Below are 20,895 nucleotides of genomic sequence, written 5' to 3'. Positions count from 1 at the left end.
TTTGTCCATGTTTTCATTTTTTTCACAACTCTTTGCCCTGAAGTGAAGTGATGACACCGGATGCCATAGTCTGGTAGCTTGCATTTCCTGCTGTGGAATTGTAAATTGCAGTCACGTGTAATTCTGCTTGGGGCTCTGACTGGTTTGGTTGGTTTTGGTGGCCGCTGGCAGGCGCTCACTCAGCTCTCACTGTCTGTGAGTGCAGAGTTAGGGTGTCCCAGTGACAAGGACCTCTTGCCCCTCTGAGATGCCCAGTCTTTTCCCTGACTCCCTGCACTGTGTCATCCCAGCTCCCTCAGAGAGTGGAAGCCAACCCAGGTCCTCTCCCTGAGGCCCAACACCCGCACCTGAGCCATGACACCCTGCTCTAACCTCTGCTGCAGGCGGAGACATCCAAGCCGCTTCTTGGTCGTGACGTCCATGTGGTGGATTCCGTCCGTTGTGCCTTCTGAGCGCCCACCACTGTGCTCCCCTCTGTGGTTCTGAAGCTTCCCCTGACCCCACTCGCAAGAGAGTTTCCTAGTATGAGGAAACTTTTCCTCCTTCAGGTCCCTGTCCCGAAATCCTTTGTCTCTTTTATTATCTTTATCTTTTGCCTTGTCTTGTTCTAAGGAGATTGGCTTGCCTTTTTGAAAGCTTGGCTGGTTCTGCCAGCATTCAGAACTTATTCTGTAGGTATTGTTCCACATACTGATGAATTTTTGATGTGTTTGTGGGGAGGAAGGTGATCTCGCCTTTTTATTTCTCAGCCATCTTCTCTCCTAACCCTGTATATTTTTCTTGATGTTCTTCAAGCATGTTGAAAATTTATTTAAACAAGCAAGTTGAAGCTCATTGATTACTTCCTCTGGGAAAAACAAAAAAACACCAAACCCCATAGAATACTCATATAATCAAAATGTCTACCAGATTATTACAACAAAATATTTTCCTAAAGGCAATTTATCTATTATAAAAAAGGAAGTAGGAGAAAACAGTAAAACAATAATGCATATACATGTGTTCAATTTTGCAGTGTATCAAGTAATAAGAGATCGATAGTCTAAGCTACTACTTCCAGGAAAGTAAATATTGAAATCAGGAATTATAATTCAAAGGTTTGACATGGCCAGGGAAATATCACAAATAATGCAGAGTTAGTCCCGTTATAAATACGGATTACCTGCCAAAATATCCGCCAACCTCTTATAGCATGAATATATACAATATTATTGTAGAGAATATTTTAAATACAAAATTTTAAGAATTATTTTTACGCATTGAATTTGCATCTGAAAATTTGATGACTATCAACCAGTTAAAGAATATTCAGAATTGGTGTTTTCGGGGCCCTGCTGCTGCTGCTGCTGTTGCTAAGTCACTTCAGTCATGTCCGACTCTGGCAGCCCACCAGGCTCCACCGTCCCTGGGATTCTCCAGGCAAGAACACTGGAGTGGGTTGCCGTTTCCTTCTCCAGTGCATCAAAGTGAAAAGTGAAAGTGAAATCTCTCAGTCGTGTCCGACTCTTAGCGACCCCATGGACTGCAGCCCACCAGGCTCCTCCGTCCATGGGATTTTCTAGGCAAGAGTACGTCTCATCAATCTGGAAATAATAAACCTTGATCTGACATCAAGAAAATGAAAATAGAATTAGCTGAAGTCATTGTTAAAATACAAATTCCTGGGTGCTACACTAGATTTAAAGTGAGAGGGTTAGGGATATATTTTTAACAAGTCTCTTAGTTCATTAATATAATATGATGAGTTTGTTTGTGTGTGTATGTTAGTCACTCAGTCATATTTGACTCTTTGTGACCCTGTGCACCATAGCCTGTCAGGCTCCTCTGTCCATGGGACTTTCAGGCAAAAATACTGGAGTGGGTAGCCATTCCCTCTCCTCCAGGGGATCTTTCTGACTCAGGAATTGAACTCAGGTCTCCTGCATTGTAAGTGGGTTCTTTACTGTTTGAGCCACCAGGGAAGCCCATGATGAAGTTAGAAAAGATGGATTTATTATGCCTAGCCTTTAAATGTAATATTTTTATAAAAGGTTTTATTTAATCAAACTTCAAGGTAACCATTTTCAGGTATCCAAATTGGAAAGAAAGAGGTAAAATTATCATTTTATGCAGATGATATATTATGATATGTAGAAAACCTTCAAAGAGTCCACACAAAAACTTCCAAAATTGATAAATGAATTCAGCAAGGTAGCAGGATACAAGTTTAACACACAGAAATCTGTTGTATTTCTTTGCACTAACAATGAAATATCAGAAAGGAAAAGTAAAAAGACAATCCCTTTTAAAATTTCATTGCGAAAGTAAAATAAACCTGACAAAGGAAGTAAAAGACTTGTATTTTGAGAACTATAAAACATTGATAAAGAAAACAGAAGATAATTTAAAGAAATGGAAAGATATCCTATGGTCTTGGATTGGAAGAATTAATATTGTTAAAATGGCCATACTACCCAAAGCAATCTATAAATTTAATGCAGATACCTATCAAATTCCCTATTACATTTTTCACAGAACTAGAACAAATAATTCTAAAATTTATATGGAGATAAAAGATCTGGATCTTTATAAAAGATCCAGAGTTTCCAAAGCAGTCTTGACAAAAAAGAACAAAGCTGAAGGTATAACCTTCTCAGATTTCAGACAATATTGCAAAGCTACAGTGGTCAATACAGTGTGGTATTGGCAGAAAAGCAGATGTGGATTAATGGACAGAATGGAGAGCTTGGAAACACACACACATAGGGTTAGTTAATCTTTGACAAAGGAGGCAAGAGTATATAATGGAAAAAAGACAATCTTTTCAGTAGGAGATGTTGGGAAAGCTGAACAGTTGTATGTAAATCAATGAAATTAGAACATTCCCTCACATCTGACACAAAAATAAACTTAGTGGCTTAAGGAGTTAAATATAAGACATGACACTATAAAATTTCTAGAAGACAACATAGATAAGACATTCTTTAACATAAGGTGTAGCAATGTTTTCTTAGGTCAGTCTCCAAGTCAGTCAAAATAAAGGTGAAAATAAACAAATGGTGCCTAATCAAGCATATAAAATTTTACATAGCAAAGAAGACCATAAAGAAGACAAACAGACAACTATAGACCGAGAGAAAATAGTTGCAAATGATGTGAACAACAAGGGCTTAATTTCCAAAATATACCAATAGCTCATACAACTCAATAACAGAAAACAACCCAATCAAAAAATGGGCAGAAGACCTAAATTTCTCCAAAGAAAACATACAAATGTTCAATAGGCACGTGAAATATGCTCAACATCACTGATTATTAGAGAAATACAAGTCAAAACTACAATGAAGTATCCCCTCATACTGGTCAAAATGGCCATGATTAAAAAAAAAAAGAACTACAAGTATCAAATGCTGGAGAGAGTGTGGAGAAGAAGAAACCCTCCTGTACTGCTGGAAGGAATGTAAATTGGTACAGCCAGTGTAAATTGGTGGAGACAGTTTGGAGGTTCTTTAAAAAACTAAATTGATCCAGAGTCTACTCCTGAGCATTTATTCAGAGAAGACTCTAACTTGAAAAGATACTTGCTCCCCAATGTTGATATCTACATTATTTACAATAGCCAAGACAGGGAAGCAACTTAAATGTCTATCAATAGGTGAATAAGATAAAGAGGATGCAGGGTGTGTGTGTATGTGTGTGTGAATATATATATACACACGTACATGCAATGGAATAATATTCAGCCATTAAAAGAAAGAAACAATGGTTAGCTGTAGTAGTAACATGGATGAACCTAGAGAGTATCGCACTAAGTGAAGTAACTCAGAGAAAGACAAATGCCATATGACCATATATTGATTGATAAAATCAATATTGTGGTAAAAAAAAGGTGTATATATATATATATATATATATATATTTAAACTTTATTTTGTGTTGGAGTATAGCCGATTAACAATGCTGTGATAAGTTTCAGTTGAACAGAGAAGGGATTCAGCCATGCATACACATGTAACCATTCTCCCCCAAACTCCTGTCCCATCCAGGCTGCCATGTAACACTGAGCAGAGTTCCCTGTGCTGTATAGTAGGCCCTTTTTGGTTATCCATTTTAAATATAGCAATATTATACATGTCCATCGCGAATGCCCCAACTATACCTTCCCTCAATCCTTCCCTCCAGCAACCATAATTCATTTTCTAAGTCTGTGAGTGTCTTTCTGTTTTGTAAGTAAGTTCATTTGTATTGTTTCTTTTTAGATCCCACATGTGTGGGATGTCATAGGATACTCTTCTCTGTCTGACATCACGCAGTACCACAGTCTCTAGGTCCATCTGTGTTGCCTACAAATGACATTATGTCCTTCTTTTTAATGGCTGAGTAATATGTCATTGCATATATGGACCACATATTTTGATGCTGTCATGTTTTGAAGCTGTAATGTTTCATATGGGCATCCTAGGTGGCTCAGTGGTAAAGGATCCACTTGCCAGTGCAGGAGATGCAGAAGACCCAAGATCTATCCCTGGGTTGGGAAGATCTCCTGGAGGAAGAAATGGCAACCCACTCTAATATTGTTACCTGAAAACTCCCACAGACAGAGGAGCCTGGCAGGCCAGTCCATGGGATTGCAAAGGAGTCAGGCACACCTGAGTGATTGAGCAGGCATCCAATGGTTCATGTATTTTCTTTAATAGTATATGTCTTTTAAATATCTTAATTATATTCTAAGTATTTTTAAGTATAATAAAGTGAAGAAGGAAGGTTACGTTCAGTTCGGTTCAGTCACTCAGTCGTGTCCAACTCTTTGCGACCCCATGAATCGCAGCACGCCAGGCCTCCCAGTCCATCACCATCTCCCGGAGTTCACTCAGATTCATGTCCATCGAGTCAGTGATGCCATCCAGCCATTTCATCCTCTGTTGTCCCCTTCTCCTCCTGCCCCCAATCCCTCCCAGCATCAGAGTCTCTTTAGGCAAATATAACTTATGAAATTTATATTATTAGCTAACATTTTGATAAATTCACCATCTTATTTTATTTTTTCCCTAAAGATACTTGCTTAACAGCAAAGAATAAAGGCAGCTGTAGCACTTCAAGTTCTCCACTTTTCTACTACTTGTATGTCTTTATTTTGGGACAACTGTTCCTGGGAACAGGAGGAACTCCTCTGTATACCCTGGGAACAGCCTTTATTGATGACTCTGTGCCCATCCACAAATCTTCTCTCTATATAGGTAAGTTTGCTGCTAATACTCAGTGTCATTTCATGTTATTGCTTATTTAATTTATAAGTAATGTACAGCATACACTTTTTAAGAAGTTAGTTGTGATTTCATAAGTATTTACACTAGGTAAATGCAATATTACTTTTTTTTGTTTAACTATTTGCTGAAGTACCATGTCCTTCAGTTGAATGTGGTTGATTTTTATCGGCATCCTCCTTTCTCTCCTGTGCTGGGCATTTCAAGCCTTCCTGGAAGTGCCATCCAAGAAGTAGGTCATCTTGATTGCTGGAATGCTTCCCAGGCTAATGTACACAGGTGTGGGGGTAGAGTTCTGCTGTTCTGTGACTTACTTCATCCTACATGGAATTGACTAAAGCAACAAAAGAAACCACACAATGGTACTCAGAAACTTCTGTGGAGTTGTCCATTTCAGATTAATGCTTTTTACATATGACTCAGTATTTTCCCTTTGTGATCTAATTCTTGACAGCACAAGTTTCTCTTAAATTCCATCCCTGGAGTTCCTGGAAGGTAGAGCTGACTAAACCATGCATGGCCTACATCCAAATTAATGTGTAATATATTTACATGTGAGTTTTCACTTTATCGAGGTTTCCCTAGTGGCTCAGGTGGTTAAAGAATCTGCCTGCAGTGCAGGAGACCTGGGTTCAATTCCTGGTCAGGAAGAGCCCCTGGAGAAGGGAATGACTCCTTATTCTCTTACTGGAATGGCTCCAGTATTCTTGCCTGGAGAATTCCAGGGACAAAGGAGCCAGCGGGCTATAGTCCATGGGGTCTCAAAGAGTCAGACACAACTGAGCGACTGACACTTTCACTTTCACTTTATCTGTATACTCACATGTAGGGGACTTTGTCCACTTGGACTGCTCAAAGAGAATACTATAGACTAGTTGGCTTACAAACAATAAAAATTTATTTCTCACAGTCCTGGAGGTTGGCAAGTACAAGATCATGGTGTCCAGAGATTTAGTATCTGGTGAGGGTCCATTTCTTGATTCGTGGGCAGCTGCCTTTTAGCTGTGGCAGAGGGGACAAGTGAGGTCTCTGAGGCCTTCTTTTAAGGGCACTAATCCTGTTCTGAGGGCTTAACTCTTATGACCTAATCCCTTCCCAGAGGCCCCACCTCCAAATGCAACTGCATTGGGAATTGGGTTTCAACATATGAATTTTGGGGCGACATCAACTTTCAATGTTTAAAGAGACCTGTTGCCATAGTCACTGGAAGTCACTTGTGTTCAGTGTAGCCCTGAATCTCTGATACAGAAACCACTACACTTCTACCTGTTCACTTGCTTTGCTTTGGTCTTTGCACAAGATCTGATGCTCTCTCATACATTCTGGCTGATCTGTACAACTCCACTTAACAAATTTAACAGTGCTTTTATTTCAGCTAGCTACCAGTGCTGCTTTTCAGTCTTCCAGTTCACAGATTTTCTCTCTGAGGTCCTCTTCTAATCAGTGCTTCTCATAAAACAATTTCAGTCTTTATATTTTAGTAACACACAAAATACGAAGTTTTTCAAAGATTGTTTAAGAATGGAAGGGTGGGGTGAAGGCCCAAGAGACCATCCCAGATTTTATATTCCCTGGGACTGACAGTGTTCAGGGCTACAGTGTATTACAGCAGAAGGATACAAAGGAGAATCAGCAAAGGGAAAAGGCGCCTAAGGTAAAGTGCATACACAACCATGCACAAGCTTCAAGCACCCACTTGCCCCTAGTGGAGCCACAGAGGCCAAAATTAATTCCTTCAGCCAGGAGTTGTAAGAGCATATATGAAATGTTTTCTGCCAGCTACGTTAATTAGAGATTCAATGCTCAAGGATTTTACTGGGAATTGGCCATATAGGAACCCTCTGACTTGCACGTAAGAAAGTTCGAGACTCTCAGAAGGAATACATGTGTTTGGAAAAACCTCATTGTTTGTACAAACAGTTTCAGCACAATGATCCACCTTTATATGGGAATGGTGGCATCCCTCTGGACACTTAAGATCCCAGATGCAAATCCAGGGTCAACCTCACAAGCACGGTCTTTCTAAAGATTACAGCCACAAAGCCTGCTACTGTAACTCTTTTCAGTACTGTAGGAATTCACTGAATGGTAATTTTTGAGAGTAAAGAAAAAAAAAAAAAAACAAAAGTAATAAAACTGGGAAACTCATTTAATTTGTTTTCAATGTCAGGTAACTGATTCTTTTCATTGGATACTTAGGTTTTGTTGAGTGAAATCCTTTCTTAAGCTTTTTAATGTTTATACATTTCCCCATTTCCAAAATCTTCCCCCATTCTTTCTTTGTTTTACAATAGTATCTGTTACTGATAGGATGCCTCCCTCTATGTGAAACAGTTTTAGGCAGCAAGGCAAAAATGGGGAAAATGAAAACAGTCAAAATTTGGTACCTATTAGAATGATGGGAAAATTGTAGTCACACAGCATGTTTAACCTCACAGCCATCTCCATGCCATTCACTCATTATGTCTTTGTCTTTAAATGCTTTTTGGAGTTTACAATTTTTGTCCTTTAATTAAACTTTTAAGTTCATTAAATCTTATTTTGTGTTAAAATCATATTTTATTTCTCCCCTCTATTAACTTCCTAGGTATATGCTCTTTTATTGTTCATCTACTAATTACCTTATATGCAAACTTGATTTTATGAAATTCTAATGTTAATTGATACTTTTATCACATTCCTGATCATCACATAATCTTAAAACCTTTGAACTTTATTCTTGTCCCAGCATTTAGTCAGTTCTTTCTGTGTCCTGTGATCCCTTCTATATTTAAGCTCCTGAAATAAGTATTATTAATGATTTATTTGGGATTCCTAGGTGGCACCAGTGGTAAAGAACCTGCCTGCCAATGCAGGAGATGTAAGAGATGTGGGTTCGATCCCTGCATTGGGGAGACCCGCTTGAGGAGGACCTGGCACCCTACTCCAGTATTCTTTCCGGGAGCATCCCATGGACAAAGGAGCCTGGCGAGTCATGGCCCATAGGGTCGCAGAGTCAGACACGAACTGAAGCAACTTAGCAACAGCAGCATCAGCAGTGCTTTATTTAAAAATCATTTTCCTTTAACTTGAAGAACAATTTTAAGTCAGTAAGTTAGAAATTATATTAATAATCATAGGAAAGGAGTAGAAGTGAACACAGTAGAATAGTGCTTTTAAAGTACTGAGAGAACATTAATGGGCAGTTAATCTTCTGTTTCCAGTGAAAATACTCATTTTTAGATGGAAAAATAAGAGAATTCAGCACAAGCAGACTGTTCCAATATATTAACTTCAGCTTTATTATCTCTTCTCCTATTCCAGTTACCTGTATGCTAGGCCTTTTTTTTTTTTTTTTTAATGTATTATTTGTCCTTTAATGTCCTTTCTATACTTTCTATCTTTATTTTTTCTTGTGTCTTGATAAATATTTACTGATTTAATAATATATTTTCCAGTTTCATAATAACAAGTTTAGTTCTAAGTAATCTACTGTAGATCCTTTTCATGTTTGTTTTGACAGATGTATTCTATAGTTCTAGAATTTTTTTGAGAATCACTACACATGTCTTTTAATAACTTGCTGCTGCTGCTGTTAAGTCAATTCAGTCGTGTTCGACTCTGTGCGACCCCATAGACAGCAGCCCACCAGGCTCCCCCGTTCCTGGGATTCTCCAGGCAAGAACACTGGAGTGGGTTGCCATTTCCTTAGGCTCCTCCATCCATGGGATTTTCCAGGCAAGAGTACTGGAGTCGGGTGCCATTGCCTTCTCTCTCATATGCCAGAACACTGAAATGCGATGCCCTTTATCTAATTTCAGGGATTGCATTTATTTGAAGCTAAGCTGCACTTATGCTGTGAACCAGTCTACCTCTAACTGATCCTCGCTTTTAGAGTATAACCTCCTTGGGGCCAACTTAAAATGTAGGGCAGGGAAACTTTACAAGATACACTTTGAGCTGCATCATTTGTATCCCTACTTCCTAAAGCCTAGCAAGGGACAGTTTCCCCTTCCAGTGCCTCTTGTAGAATCAACCAGTGTACTCAGGAAAAAAAAAAAAAAATCAGCCTTGATTTTTGTTAAATATCTCTTTTCTTCAGAATCTTAACACAGTGATCCTTCACTATTTTTATCTCTTTGCCTTCAAGTATATATTTAAAAATAATGTTTATAATTTTTAAAAGTTTTTCTTAGTGGGCAATTTGGTTGGAAACACTAGTCTACCTAGTCCATCTACCATTCTTATAAATGTATCTATCTAAACCCAATTGGATTTAATTTATAAAAAAGATCTATCACTAAAGATAATTTGGGAATCATCAATTTCCAACATTTTAAATCATGTATTTCTATCCATAGAAGTTTTGTGAACATGAATCTTACATATACTTAAAATTTTCTACTAACACATTTTTTACATTTAAAAATATATATTAGTCACTAAGTCGTGCCGAACTCTTTTGGTGACCCAATGGACTGTAGCCTCCCAGGCTCCCCTATTCATGGGATTTCCTGGGCAAGAACACTGGAGTGGGTTGCCATTTCCTTCTCCAGGGGATCTTTCCTACACAGGGACTGAACCCACATCTCCTGCATTGGCACATGGATTCTTTACCACTGAGCCACCAGGAGAGCCCATAGATAAATAAAAGTCTTATATGTTTTCAGATCATCTTGCATGACCTCTACTTTGGAGCCTTAATCTAGTACATAAATCATTTTTGCCACTGATGTCTGCTTCACTTTGTGTTTGGTATATTCCTTTCCTTTCATGTATAGGAATGAGAATTTCAGTAGTTAATAATCATTTCAGAAGGTGGTGCCATATGAGGATATAATTTTTTGTATGAACAATTTTTTAATAAAAAGTAAAAAGTTGTGTATGGCAAAATTTTAAATATCAGTTAAAATGGGAGATTCACTAAGAGCAAGAGTTTACTGGTATACTTTTAAGAAGCAGACTAATGACCAAATCCAGGTTTTAAATCAGCTGCCATAGTCCAAAATAAAGAATGCTTTTGGAATGTGTACAGCAGGCTACAGTCCATAGGGCCGCAAAGAGTCAGACACGACTGAAGCAACTTAGCATGCATGTATGCACAGAAGATAAAAGGCTTCTCATTTCACATTGCTTTCTTCCATGAGCATTGTAGACAATAATTACCATCACTGTTCACAGAGGGTAATGGTAGATGGAGACTACCCCTGCTGTGAGTTCACATAATAGAGCTTTCCATATATTTATAATTATTGGATTTGTTGCAGTCATTATTGTAGTCTAAAAAATTTTATATAGATTCATGTATTTGAAGCTCCTTGACAGTGATACCACTCAAATGGCGTTTTTTTAGTTAAATGTGTAATTTTGATATAATTTGAATCATTTTGTTTTTCTATAGTAAAATATTTGTCTTTCTTAACTTGTCAGACATTGAAAGCAAAATTGCACCGACGATCATGTTCAGTGTCTTTGCTTTTTTCTAGGAATTGGCTATGCCGTGTCAATTCTAGGCCCTGCTGTTGGCTATGTGCTGGGAGGACAGTTGCTGACCCTGTACATTGATGTTGATTTGAAACACAGGCAAGGCGATATCTATGTTTCTTTTATTTAGATTTATATTATTATTTTAATCATGTTAGTACCACAGACAGAGCATTCTTATAGTATTTCTTCAGACTATCATGAGGGATTTTTCTGGAAAAAAAACTGAATACACACAATTTTTATGTAGTATTTTGGCTGTGTTGCTTCATGAATTAATGCCACATCATCACTTGGTAAGTGATGACTAAGTGATGATAAATAAGGATGACTAATAGTTAGCTGGTCTTATTTTTCAAAATATACAACCAAGATGCTATGCATTGTTCAAAACTAATAGTTAAAATTAGTTGTGCTTTCAGTAGATGTTGCTGTGGGTAGATAGCCTGAAAGAGTCTTAATAGTTTATGGTTCTCAGACAAAGTGCTGTAGTAGCTCTGATAATAGCATAGAGATAACAGTTGTTCAGCTTTAACAATTGTGACAGTGGAGGATAAGAATAGATAATGTTTATTTATCCCATACTATGTTTCAGACAATATAGGTATTTTTGTGTATATAAGATATGTATAATATAGGTTTTGTGTATATAAAAATATATATATATATAAAACTTTGTTTTACATGCCATTTTATTTAATCCTCTTACTTATCTTATAAGGTAGTTGATATACAGAACTGGGTAAGTGGCCAAGGCATGAAATGAAGTAGGTCTTTTTGACTCTGAAACCCCCTTCTTACCCACTGAGTTACCTTCTCCTTTTCTTGAATAGAGAAATTAGTAACCTTTGATGAGGGCATGTTATCTCATTTTACTGTAACTACACAGTCCTTTGCGTGACTGTGAACAATGAATAAGGAAATATAGTCACAGCATATGATCTGTTCTTTAGCTATTAGTCCCAGGTTAATCTTTTAGAGACTGTAGCTTAATAAAAACATTCAGAGGTTGTACTATGTAACGATACAGTTGTATGCAGTCCTAGGTTAATCTTTTAGAGACTATCTAAAAGGTTTGGAGAGGAAGTCCTGGAGTAGAGAGCTGGGCTTTCATTTTGGTGGGGTGAAATGAGTTATCGGAATAGTGTGTTTTAGGGGAAAGCCTGTTGATATAAAAATGTGACAACCATTTTAAGAAACTGTTAATGTATATCACTTTAAGCAGAATTTTTACATTCAAATGAATGCCACAATTGAAGCACAGTATATTGGCTTTTAACAAAAATTGGTGATTTGCTGTGAGATGTATTTAGTGTTCTGTACTATATTATCTATATCTATATTATAATATCTACATATTATAATATTTAAAGAAGAAAAAGTTAACCAAGATTGAAGAATGTTCAGAAATTCAATGTATGCCTTCAAATAGTTAACATACTTACATTTACTATTAAATAGCTAAAACTTTTATGTTGTATTTGTCATGTGAAATACTTGTAGGCCATTTATGCCTGCTATCCATTGGGATTCTTCAAAATGGTTCCACTTGAAATTTTGAATAATATAGTTTCTTTGTATATGCATTTGAATTATAAATTATGTAGTTATCAGGGCTGAGTTCTAATTAACAAGAGAGAATTGACGTCTGCCTCTTGTTTTTCTGTCACACAGCATTGATATCACTGAGGATGACCCTCGATGGCTGGGGGCATGGTGGATTGGATTTCTTATATCTTGGCTGCTTGCTTGGTCTTTGATAATACCTTTTTCTTGCTTTCCAAAACATTTACCAGGTAAAAATATCTTCTTTAAAATCAGAGAGTTTTATTCCAATGCTAGGCCAAGTGGTGCTTCCTAAATGATTAATAAGAACCCTGGGAATTAGTAAGAACTCTGGGAAATTCAATGTTGTTTTTTTTTTTCACATAGAATGTCAGTTGTCTGCTTATGCAAACTTTTGAATATGCCTCTATTTTAGGAGATATTGGGTAACAATCTTAATATTCATGGCTTTTGTTGTTTTTTCATTAATATCTAGTAAAACTGTACATATTCACCTTTTTATTAAATACTTGCTAAATTTGTAACTTATGTGTTATAGGAATCTTGTTTTATGTTTATGTAAGATATAATATCTTTTAAACTGTTAGTTTGTATTTAGTTAGTAACTTCAGGACCCAATCTGCGTTAAATTATTGATGTTAGTTATTGGTTAAGGATAATACAAATACTTTTTTTTTTTCAGTTGTCACCAAAGTTATGCTGTAGTATACTTATTTCCCACCAAATTTCAATACTAAAAATTTGTACAAAAAACAAAAGATTAATGGAAAAAATATCCATTCCTTTCTCTGTGAGATTTTACTTCTTTATAATTGTGTGGTTCATAAACATATCTATAGAAGTATTTTTCTCTAGGCTGAAGACATTTCATTGTTTCTACTGTTATATGTACAAGAATAGATGATTAACTTTTGGAAACAGGCAAAAGAAAAGTAGGAAGAGTAGCAGTTGATGGACTCATTGATTTTTTTCTACCCTGGGCCATTCAGCTTCTGTTTCCACATAGTGACTTTTCTCAACTTTATTCACAGTACTGTTATTAAAAATTAAAGGACATGATAATAGTAAATATTATTTCACCTAGAAACTGTGTTAGAATTAGAGTAAAAGAAAAAAGCTTTTAACTCACTTTGTTTAATGTGTAAATGATGAGACAGAATCATTTGAAAGCAAGAAGATAGAGTGAGTATATTCACTACTTTTTTAGGTACAGCAAAAATTCAAGAAGGAAAAGTTTCCCAAACTCATCAGAGTGCTTCCTTACAAGCTACAGATGGTAATTTTGGACAAAGTTTTAAAGATTTTCCAGCTGCTCTAAAGGTACAGTGTGTACACACACACACACTCATACACACACACGTACTCCACACACAAATACATATGTATATATATATCAGTATCAGTATCAGTTCAGTCACTCAGTCATGTCCGACTCTCTGTGACCCCATGAACCGCAGCACTCCAGGCCTCCCTGTCCATCACCAACTCCTGGAGTTTACCCAAACCCATGTCCATTGAGTCGGTGATGTCATCCAACCATCTCATCCTCTGTTGTCCTCTTCTCCTCCTGCCTTCAATCTTTCCCAGCATCAGGGTCTTTTCAAATGAGTCAGCTCTTCACATCTGGTGGCCAAAGTATTGGAGTTTCAGCTTTAACATCAGTCCTACCAATGAACACCCAGGACCGATCTTCTTTAGGATGGACTGGTTCGATCTCCTTGCAGTCCAAGGGACTCTCAAGAGTCTTCTCCAACAACACAGTTCAAAAGCATCAATTCTACGGCACTCAGCTTTCATTATAGTCCAAGTCTCACATCCATATATGACTACTGGAAAAACCATAGCCTTGACAAGACGGACCTTTGTTGGCAAAGTAATGTCTCTGCTTTTGAATATGCTGTCTAGATTGGTCATAACTTTCCTTCCAAGGAGTAAGCGTCTTTTAATTTCATGGCTGCAATCACCATCTGCAGTGATTTTGGAGTCCAGACAAATAAAGTCAGCCACTGTTTCCACTGTTTCCCCATCTATTTCCCATGAAGTGATGGGACTGCATGCCATGATCTTAGTTTTCTGAATGTTGAGCTTTAAGCCAACTTTTTCACTCTCCTCTTTCACTTTTATCAAGAGGCTCTTTAGTTCTTCTTCACTTTCTGCCATAAAGGTGGTGTCATCTGCATATCTGAGGTTATTGATAAAAATGTAAAACAAATGTTAATAAACAGTATACCCATACACACAAGTATTATCACAAAGCATTCTTGCTTGCTTATTTACTGTAGTTCTAGCTCTTATACAGCCTTCTCCAGATTTAATTGTATTGTGCTTTGAGTAAATGAAAAGTATTCCTCAGTAGAATGGTTGGAAGAACATGAGTTATCTTATTGGCAATATCAATATTCAGTAGTTACTCCTTAGCATGTAGTCCATTATCCCATATATCATATGTAATGGGTGGATCAATTACCAATGAATTGTAACTGTTCTTGAGAATGCCAAACCAGTATTTTTTCCTTTGTGGAAAAAGTGGCAGTTAGAGGTTACTTCTTTTGAATTTGAGGTTAAAGAAACAATAGTGTTATATGGTCTATTTTATTAAACTTGGCAGAGTATTCTGTTTAGCATCATAAAAGTTTTGTACATAAGGGAGTTTATAATTTTACCTTTTCAAGATTTGAAGTTATTTACTTTTCATTATTTTTTTTTCTCCTCAAATGAAAGCCTTAAAATATTTTTACTTCATTCATCCTACCTGTTAACTCTCCTTCCTCCCCTCCCATATAGGCACATTCTTGTGTTTTGCTGTGATTGTTTATAATTTTAAATTCCAACAACTGTTATTTTCTTTTATAGTAGTTTTGTTTTATTTCATATGTTTCTATTTAAATTTATTTTTATTAATTCTCACATGTATTACCTCAAGACTCATTACTCACCAATGCTTTTTTTAATCCTTATGTTCTCATGCTTGAATATCTCAATTCTGATTCAAATCTCTATAGATACAGCATTTTATCACTGTTTTCTCAGATAGGATGCCATCTAAGTATCCTTGAATATCAGAATGATATTTCTAACTGTATGAATACTTTTAGATCATACTTCTTTAATTTTCATTGTATGTTGATAGTGTTTGGCTTCTTTCGAGTTAAATATGATGGAGTTGAGAAGTTTCAAGTTTATGTGATACTTAATTATCCTTTCCATCTGCCAATTTGTGAATTTCTCTTTGATTTCAGGAACTTTACTAGGTCCTATGAGTCTATCATTTTTCATTAATGCTTACTAGGAATCCATTACCTTTTTCAATCTGAAAGCTTAAATATTTTCTAGTTACTATTCTAAAAAACTATTGCATTTCTTCATTCAGGTGCTTTTTCCCTTTTGTCATTCTTGTTATTTTTGTGTTGCATCATCTGGCTCTGACTTCTGAATCTTTTATCCTGCCTTATTGTGCCTCCTCTGTGTGTGTGTGCTGCTTAGTTATGGATTTTTTTTTTTTGCATTGAATGTTCCAGAACTATACTTTGTAGTTTTTCACTTTATAGTTACATATGGTGAAATAAGTGAATCTCTCTACTCTCCTCCGGTAGATTAATAGATTCTGAGAACACCAGCAATATAGACCCTTGTTTAAAATTGCTTAACTCTATACCCAACTATGGAGAAGGCAATGGCAACCCACTCCAGTACTCTTGCCTGGAAAATCCCATGGGTGGAGGAGCCTGGTAGGCTGAAGTCCATGGGGTTGCGAAGAGTCAGAGACGACTGAGCGACTTCACTTTCACTTTTCACTTTCATGCATTGGAGAAGGAAATGGCAACCCACTCCAGTGTTCTTACCTGGAGAATTCCAGGGATGGGGGAGCCTGGTAGGCTGCCGTCTATGGGGTCGCACAGAGTCGGACACGACTGAAGCGATAAGGAAATACCCAACTAAGGTTCTTAACTACTAATTGCTTCACTTGTGGAGCGAAACTACAAGTATGATACTTAGGAACCACTCTCATCTCTGCTCACAGTCAATTATTCATTTATTGACTATAGGAATTCAGAACACAATAAAAAAATTGAGTAAGACGTAGATTTATTATGTGGAGATTTATAGTAAGACTGGGGAAGGGAACTTTCCAAACCAGCTTTCACCTCCTTTCCCTGGTCCCTTGCTTGTGATCAGGGCACATTCACCCTACTGATTAATTATGTGTCAATTTTCTAGGTGCTCTATGTATAAATTTTATCAACATTTATATACAAGGCTATCAATAATCAATATTTGTATTTTTGTGCTAAAGGAAATGCTGAAATTTTAGAAATAATTGTATTTATTTAAAATGTGCTATTTCATCAGGGAACTTACCATTCTAGTGCTACATTTTGCAGTATAATCATAGTTATTCATTTGGTGAACTGTATTTTTTCTTTAGAATTTGATGAGGAATACTGTCTTTATGTGTTTAGTTCTATCAACTTGTTCAGAAGCCTTAATTACTACTGGATTTGCTACCTTTTTACCTAAATTTATAGAAAATCAGTTTGGATTGTCTTCTAGCTCTGCAGCTACTCTTGCAGGTAAAACATTTTCTTTTGTTGTAACTTTAATAATTTTATTTTACCACATTAGATGTGTATTAAATTTTACGTGTGTAAAATTTTGGATGCTGCTGCTGCTTAGTCGCTTCAGTCGTGTCTGACTCTGTGCGACCCTGTGGACTGTAGGCCTCCAGACTCCTCTGTTCAAGGAATTCTCCAGGCAAGAAGACTGGAGTGGGTTGCCATGTCTTCTCCAGAGAATCTTCCCAGCACAGGGATTGAACCCTGGTCTCCTGCATTGCAGGCAGATTCTTTACCACTGAGCCACCAGGGAAGCAAAATTTTGGATAGCCACTTGTTGAAGTTTATACTGACTTTGATATGTTTCCGATTTTCTGATATGAGACAATTTGTTGTATGAATTTGAGAGCTACAGAGGCTATATACATATTAATCTTAATATTCAAAGCATTAATTTTATTAACTTCTCATTTTAATATGACTACTATTATTTCTAAATGACATGAATGCTTCATATGTTAGAACCAGAGTAGTACTTGTTTTTGATGTTTTCCAATTTTTGGTATGAGGGAAGTAGAAGGTACCATTTTCTATTGGGTTAAAATGGTATAAATTTTATTAAAATTATATAAAAATCGACTGAGTGACTAACACACACATATAAAAATTATAGTTTTAAAATAGTATAATTTTTGGTATAAATTACTGAGTATACTTGTATGTTTTCTCACTGTCTGTATCTTTTTTCTCATTAGGGACTGTTTTAATTCCTGGAGCTGCTCTTGGTCAGATTTTAGGTGGTGTTCTTGTTTCAAAATTCAAAATGACGTGTAAAAACATAATGAAGTTTGCTTTGCTCACATCTGTAATTTCACTTGTACTGACTTTTGTGTTTGCTTATGCCAACTGTGAAAATGAGCCATTTGCGGGTGTGTCTGAATCATATAATGGGTAAATATATTTCATTGCTTTTTGATATCAATATCAGAGTAATAAACCGTGTGTGTATTTCCAAGTGTATGCTTTCTTAAAGAAAATGATGAGTAATTGGCTTAAAAAAAATTGGAAGGCTGCTTTTCCTATGTAAGAATATGTAGTTTTTCTATTTAGTTTCAGTAATTGATATCATATTAAAAGTTGGATATTTTCAGGAAGAACTTAAGGAACAACTGTTCTGTACTGAGTACTATGCTCAGGGATACAAAGATCAATATTACAGAATCTTTGTCCATAGTGGATTCAACATCCTAGGGAGAATTTCATGTTATATGTTCCTGTTGATTTAAATTTTGAAACACCTTATGATGAAATTCTTTCATTAGGTAGATTTAACATAGAGCAGGAGAGAAATTAAAATGAAGCTAGAACTAGGTGATGGTAATCATTGTTGTATTTACTTTAGAAGTTTGTTTTAAAGAAATAAGTTCTCGTTTTTCTGACCTATAAACATGTTTCTGCCTTTAACTGGTTTGACTATTTTATCTTTCTTTGCCTGGTTTATTCTGCTTTGAAATTGTAATCCACAAGTAGAGGATCAGGGCATTGTTCAGCAGAGTGTTTTATAGCCCACAGTACTGCTTTAATTGTTTGAATATATGTGTTTGAGACTGTTGAAGGGGATGGTGCACCAGGTCAGGAACTCTATAATTCTGTATTAATATAGATTCAGATAACATAAATATAGAGAAAAATTTGTCAGTAACATTTATCATGATTTGTAGCTAATGTTTATGTCTGTCATTCTATTAATGAAAAATGGCGAATCTTCTAAAGCAGTGTTTGGTTCAGCTTTATTACCATTATTCAGCATTTATTGACTGCTTCCTCTGGTAGACTTTTACAGCAAAATTCCTACTCTAAAGGATTTTCCTGGGTAGCTGCATAGATTGGGAGACAGAACAGTGAATGAAAAGTGTGTTAGGTGTTGAGCAATATAAAGGGCTATGGAATTCAGAAGAGAGCTTTTCAGTTTCTTTAATTTAGATTTAGGTAGGGCTTCATGGCACAATAGAGAAATAGGGCTAATATATCCTCTTAAATATACAAAAAGTTTGAGAGAGAAAGATTTGGAGAGAGGGAATGCAGAGGAATATGTTAAGCCAAAGCATACATTCTAGAAAGTGAAGGCTCGGTTCAGGTACTGGTTTGAATGGGACTTAAGTCATGTGTCTGGACATAGGAGGGGAATACCTGGAAAGGTTGAAAGGTAGATAGAGGGTAAGTTGTACAGATGTGATTGACACCCATAAACTTCACCCAGATGTGCTCCAAGAAACCACAGTTTTTCGTATGTTCCTTTTAGAAGTACAGAAACTTACTACTCTATCACCTTGGCAAATGATGTGGATGTGAGTCCATCTGGTGTTTTCTACCTTAAACAAGAGTCACTACCCAATGAGTTATCCTTAGCTTACTCAGAAGGGAGGGCAAGTGAGGTGGTATCAGTTTGAGGTGTCTGTGGGTACTGGTCATGGAGAGAGATCAAGATCTGGGACATAGAGATCGTGCTTAATTACATACACATTCTTAGTGATGAAAAGACTAAAAGTGAGTATACACATACACGTGTGTGTGTGTGTGTGTGTATGTGTGCTCAGTCACGTCTGACTTTTTGTGACAGCAGGGATAGTAGCCCACCAGGCTCCTCTGTCCATGGAATTTTCCAGGCAAGAGTACTGGAGTGGGTTGTCATTTCCTACTCCAGGAGATCTTCCCAACCCAGGGATAGAACCCATGTCTCTTGCATCTCCTGCATTGGCAGGTGGGTTCTTTACCACTGAGCCACCTGGAAAAACCCATACACACATACACACATACATATAGAGATAAAGCCAAGCCACAACAGAGGTGTGACAGCGTCAGATCATTTTTCTCTGTGGCCCTACATTCTTAATTTACCTCTGTACCCTGCATATTAAAATGTCCATATCATGGACAGCTTAGTTATAATAACCTTATGCAAGAAACTCACTCGTAAGAAAAAGTATATGGATAGAACAGACTTGGAAGCTTAAGAAATACCTCCTTAGTGAGTGGGAGAAAGAGAGGTTGTCAAGATGCAGGATTTCTAGTAGAGTGATGCCAAGAATCTTTGCCCGTTGCTGTGTAACCATAGATGATTAAAAAGCTTTTATAACTCTGAATTAATGAATTAGGCTTATTGTTAGGTTCATTCAAAGTCCTATATAACAGTATATCCAAAGCTTAAGATCAGTAATACTGATCATTTCAGGGGATATTTGTAATATTCATAATATTTGAAATAAATGTGTTTTTAAATGTTTGATATGAGCACTACACTGGGCTTCCCAGGAGATGCAGTGATAAAGAATCTGCCTGCCAATGCAGGAGACACAGGAGATGCAGGTTTGATCCCTGGGTCAGGAAGATCCCCTGGAGGAGGAAGGGGCAACCCACTGTAGTTTTCTTGCCTGGAAAATTCCATGGACAGAGTTCTTGGGATCTCAAAGAGTCAGACACGACTAAGTACACACACACATGAGTACAACACTAAATTCAGTTGAAAGGAGATTGTCAAAGGATATTTCCAGAACTCTAGTAGGTATTAAAATTTGCCATTGTCCTATATCACTTGGTAATCTATCTGTAAGATCTTTGGGTCTGTTTTGGTAATCAGTGTTGGTTATGGTGATTTGCATTTTACTTTATACTTAGTAAGCACACACAATATTTTTTCCTTCTAGGGCCTAAAGCTGTGATTTCATTGCTTATCTGAAACAGCACCTTAAAGAAGCATATCCATCAAGGAGTTGCAGTAGATTTAGGGAAATCTTTGCTTTTTGTAGAAGCATATTTATAGAATAATATTTTGGATTCAAATAAAACATTAATGATTAAATTCAGCTATTTGTGATTAAACATGTTTCTTATATCTACATATGTATATGTATAAACACACAGTTATGTGTATTTTTGTGTATATTAAATATAATATTAAAGTTTTAATATTCAGGTTTTTAAAAGTATTCAATTTTTTAAAATAAAATATTTTACATATTTTAAAATTTTTTAAAAATTCATAAACTTAACAAACATTGGCTGTTTTCCTG

At 36.4% G+C, this 20,895-nt stretch overlaps 1 protein-coding gene across 2 annotated transcripts in view; it reads left to right on the top strand.

Annotated features, from left to right (window-relative positions):
* SLCO4C1 (solute carrier organic anion transporter family member 4C1) overlaps nucleotides 1-20,895 on the top strand; it is an 87,960-nt gene that overhangs the window by 49,435 nt on the left and 17,630 nt on the right. For both annotated transcript variants that reach the window (XM_070794068.1, XM_019965467.2), the window contains 6 exons: nucleotides 5,034-5,216; nucleotides 10,709-10,805; nucleotides 12,381-12,502; nucleotides 13,480-13,592; nucleotides 16,699-16,843; nucleotides 17,581-17,776. In XM_070794068.1, coding sequence (XP_070650169.1) covers nucleotides 5,034-5,216; nucleotides 10,709-10,805; nucleotides 12,381-12,502; nucleotides 13,480-13,592; nucleotides 16,699-16,843; nucleotides 17,581-17,776 — 856 coding nt within the window. The remainder of the gene's footprint in view (nucleotides 1-5,033; nucleotides 5,217-10,708; nucleotides 10,806-12,380; nucleotides 12,503-13,479; nucleotides 13,593-16,698; nucleotides 16,844-17,580; nucleotides 17,777-20,895) is intronic.

Source organism: Bos indicus, chromosome 7 (assembly GCF_029378745.1).
Source record: "Bos indicus isolate NIAB-ARS_2022 breed Sahiwal x Tharparkar chromosome 7, NIAB-ARS_B.indTharparkar_mat_pri_1.0, whole genome shotgun sequence".
In the NCBI taxonomy this organism is placed as follows: Eukaryota; Metazoa; Chordata; class Mammalia; order Artiodactyla; family Bovidae; genus Bos; species Bos indicus.
Note: the sequence above shows the minus strand (reverse complement) of the source record. Positions and strands in the feature narration are given on the sequence as shown.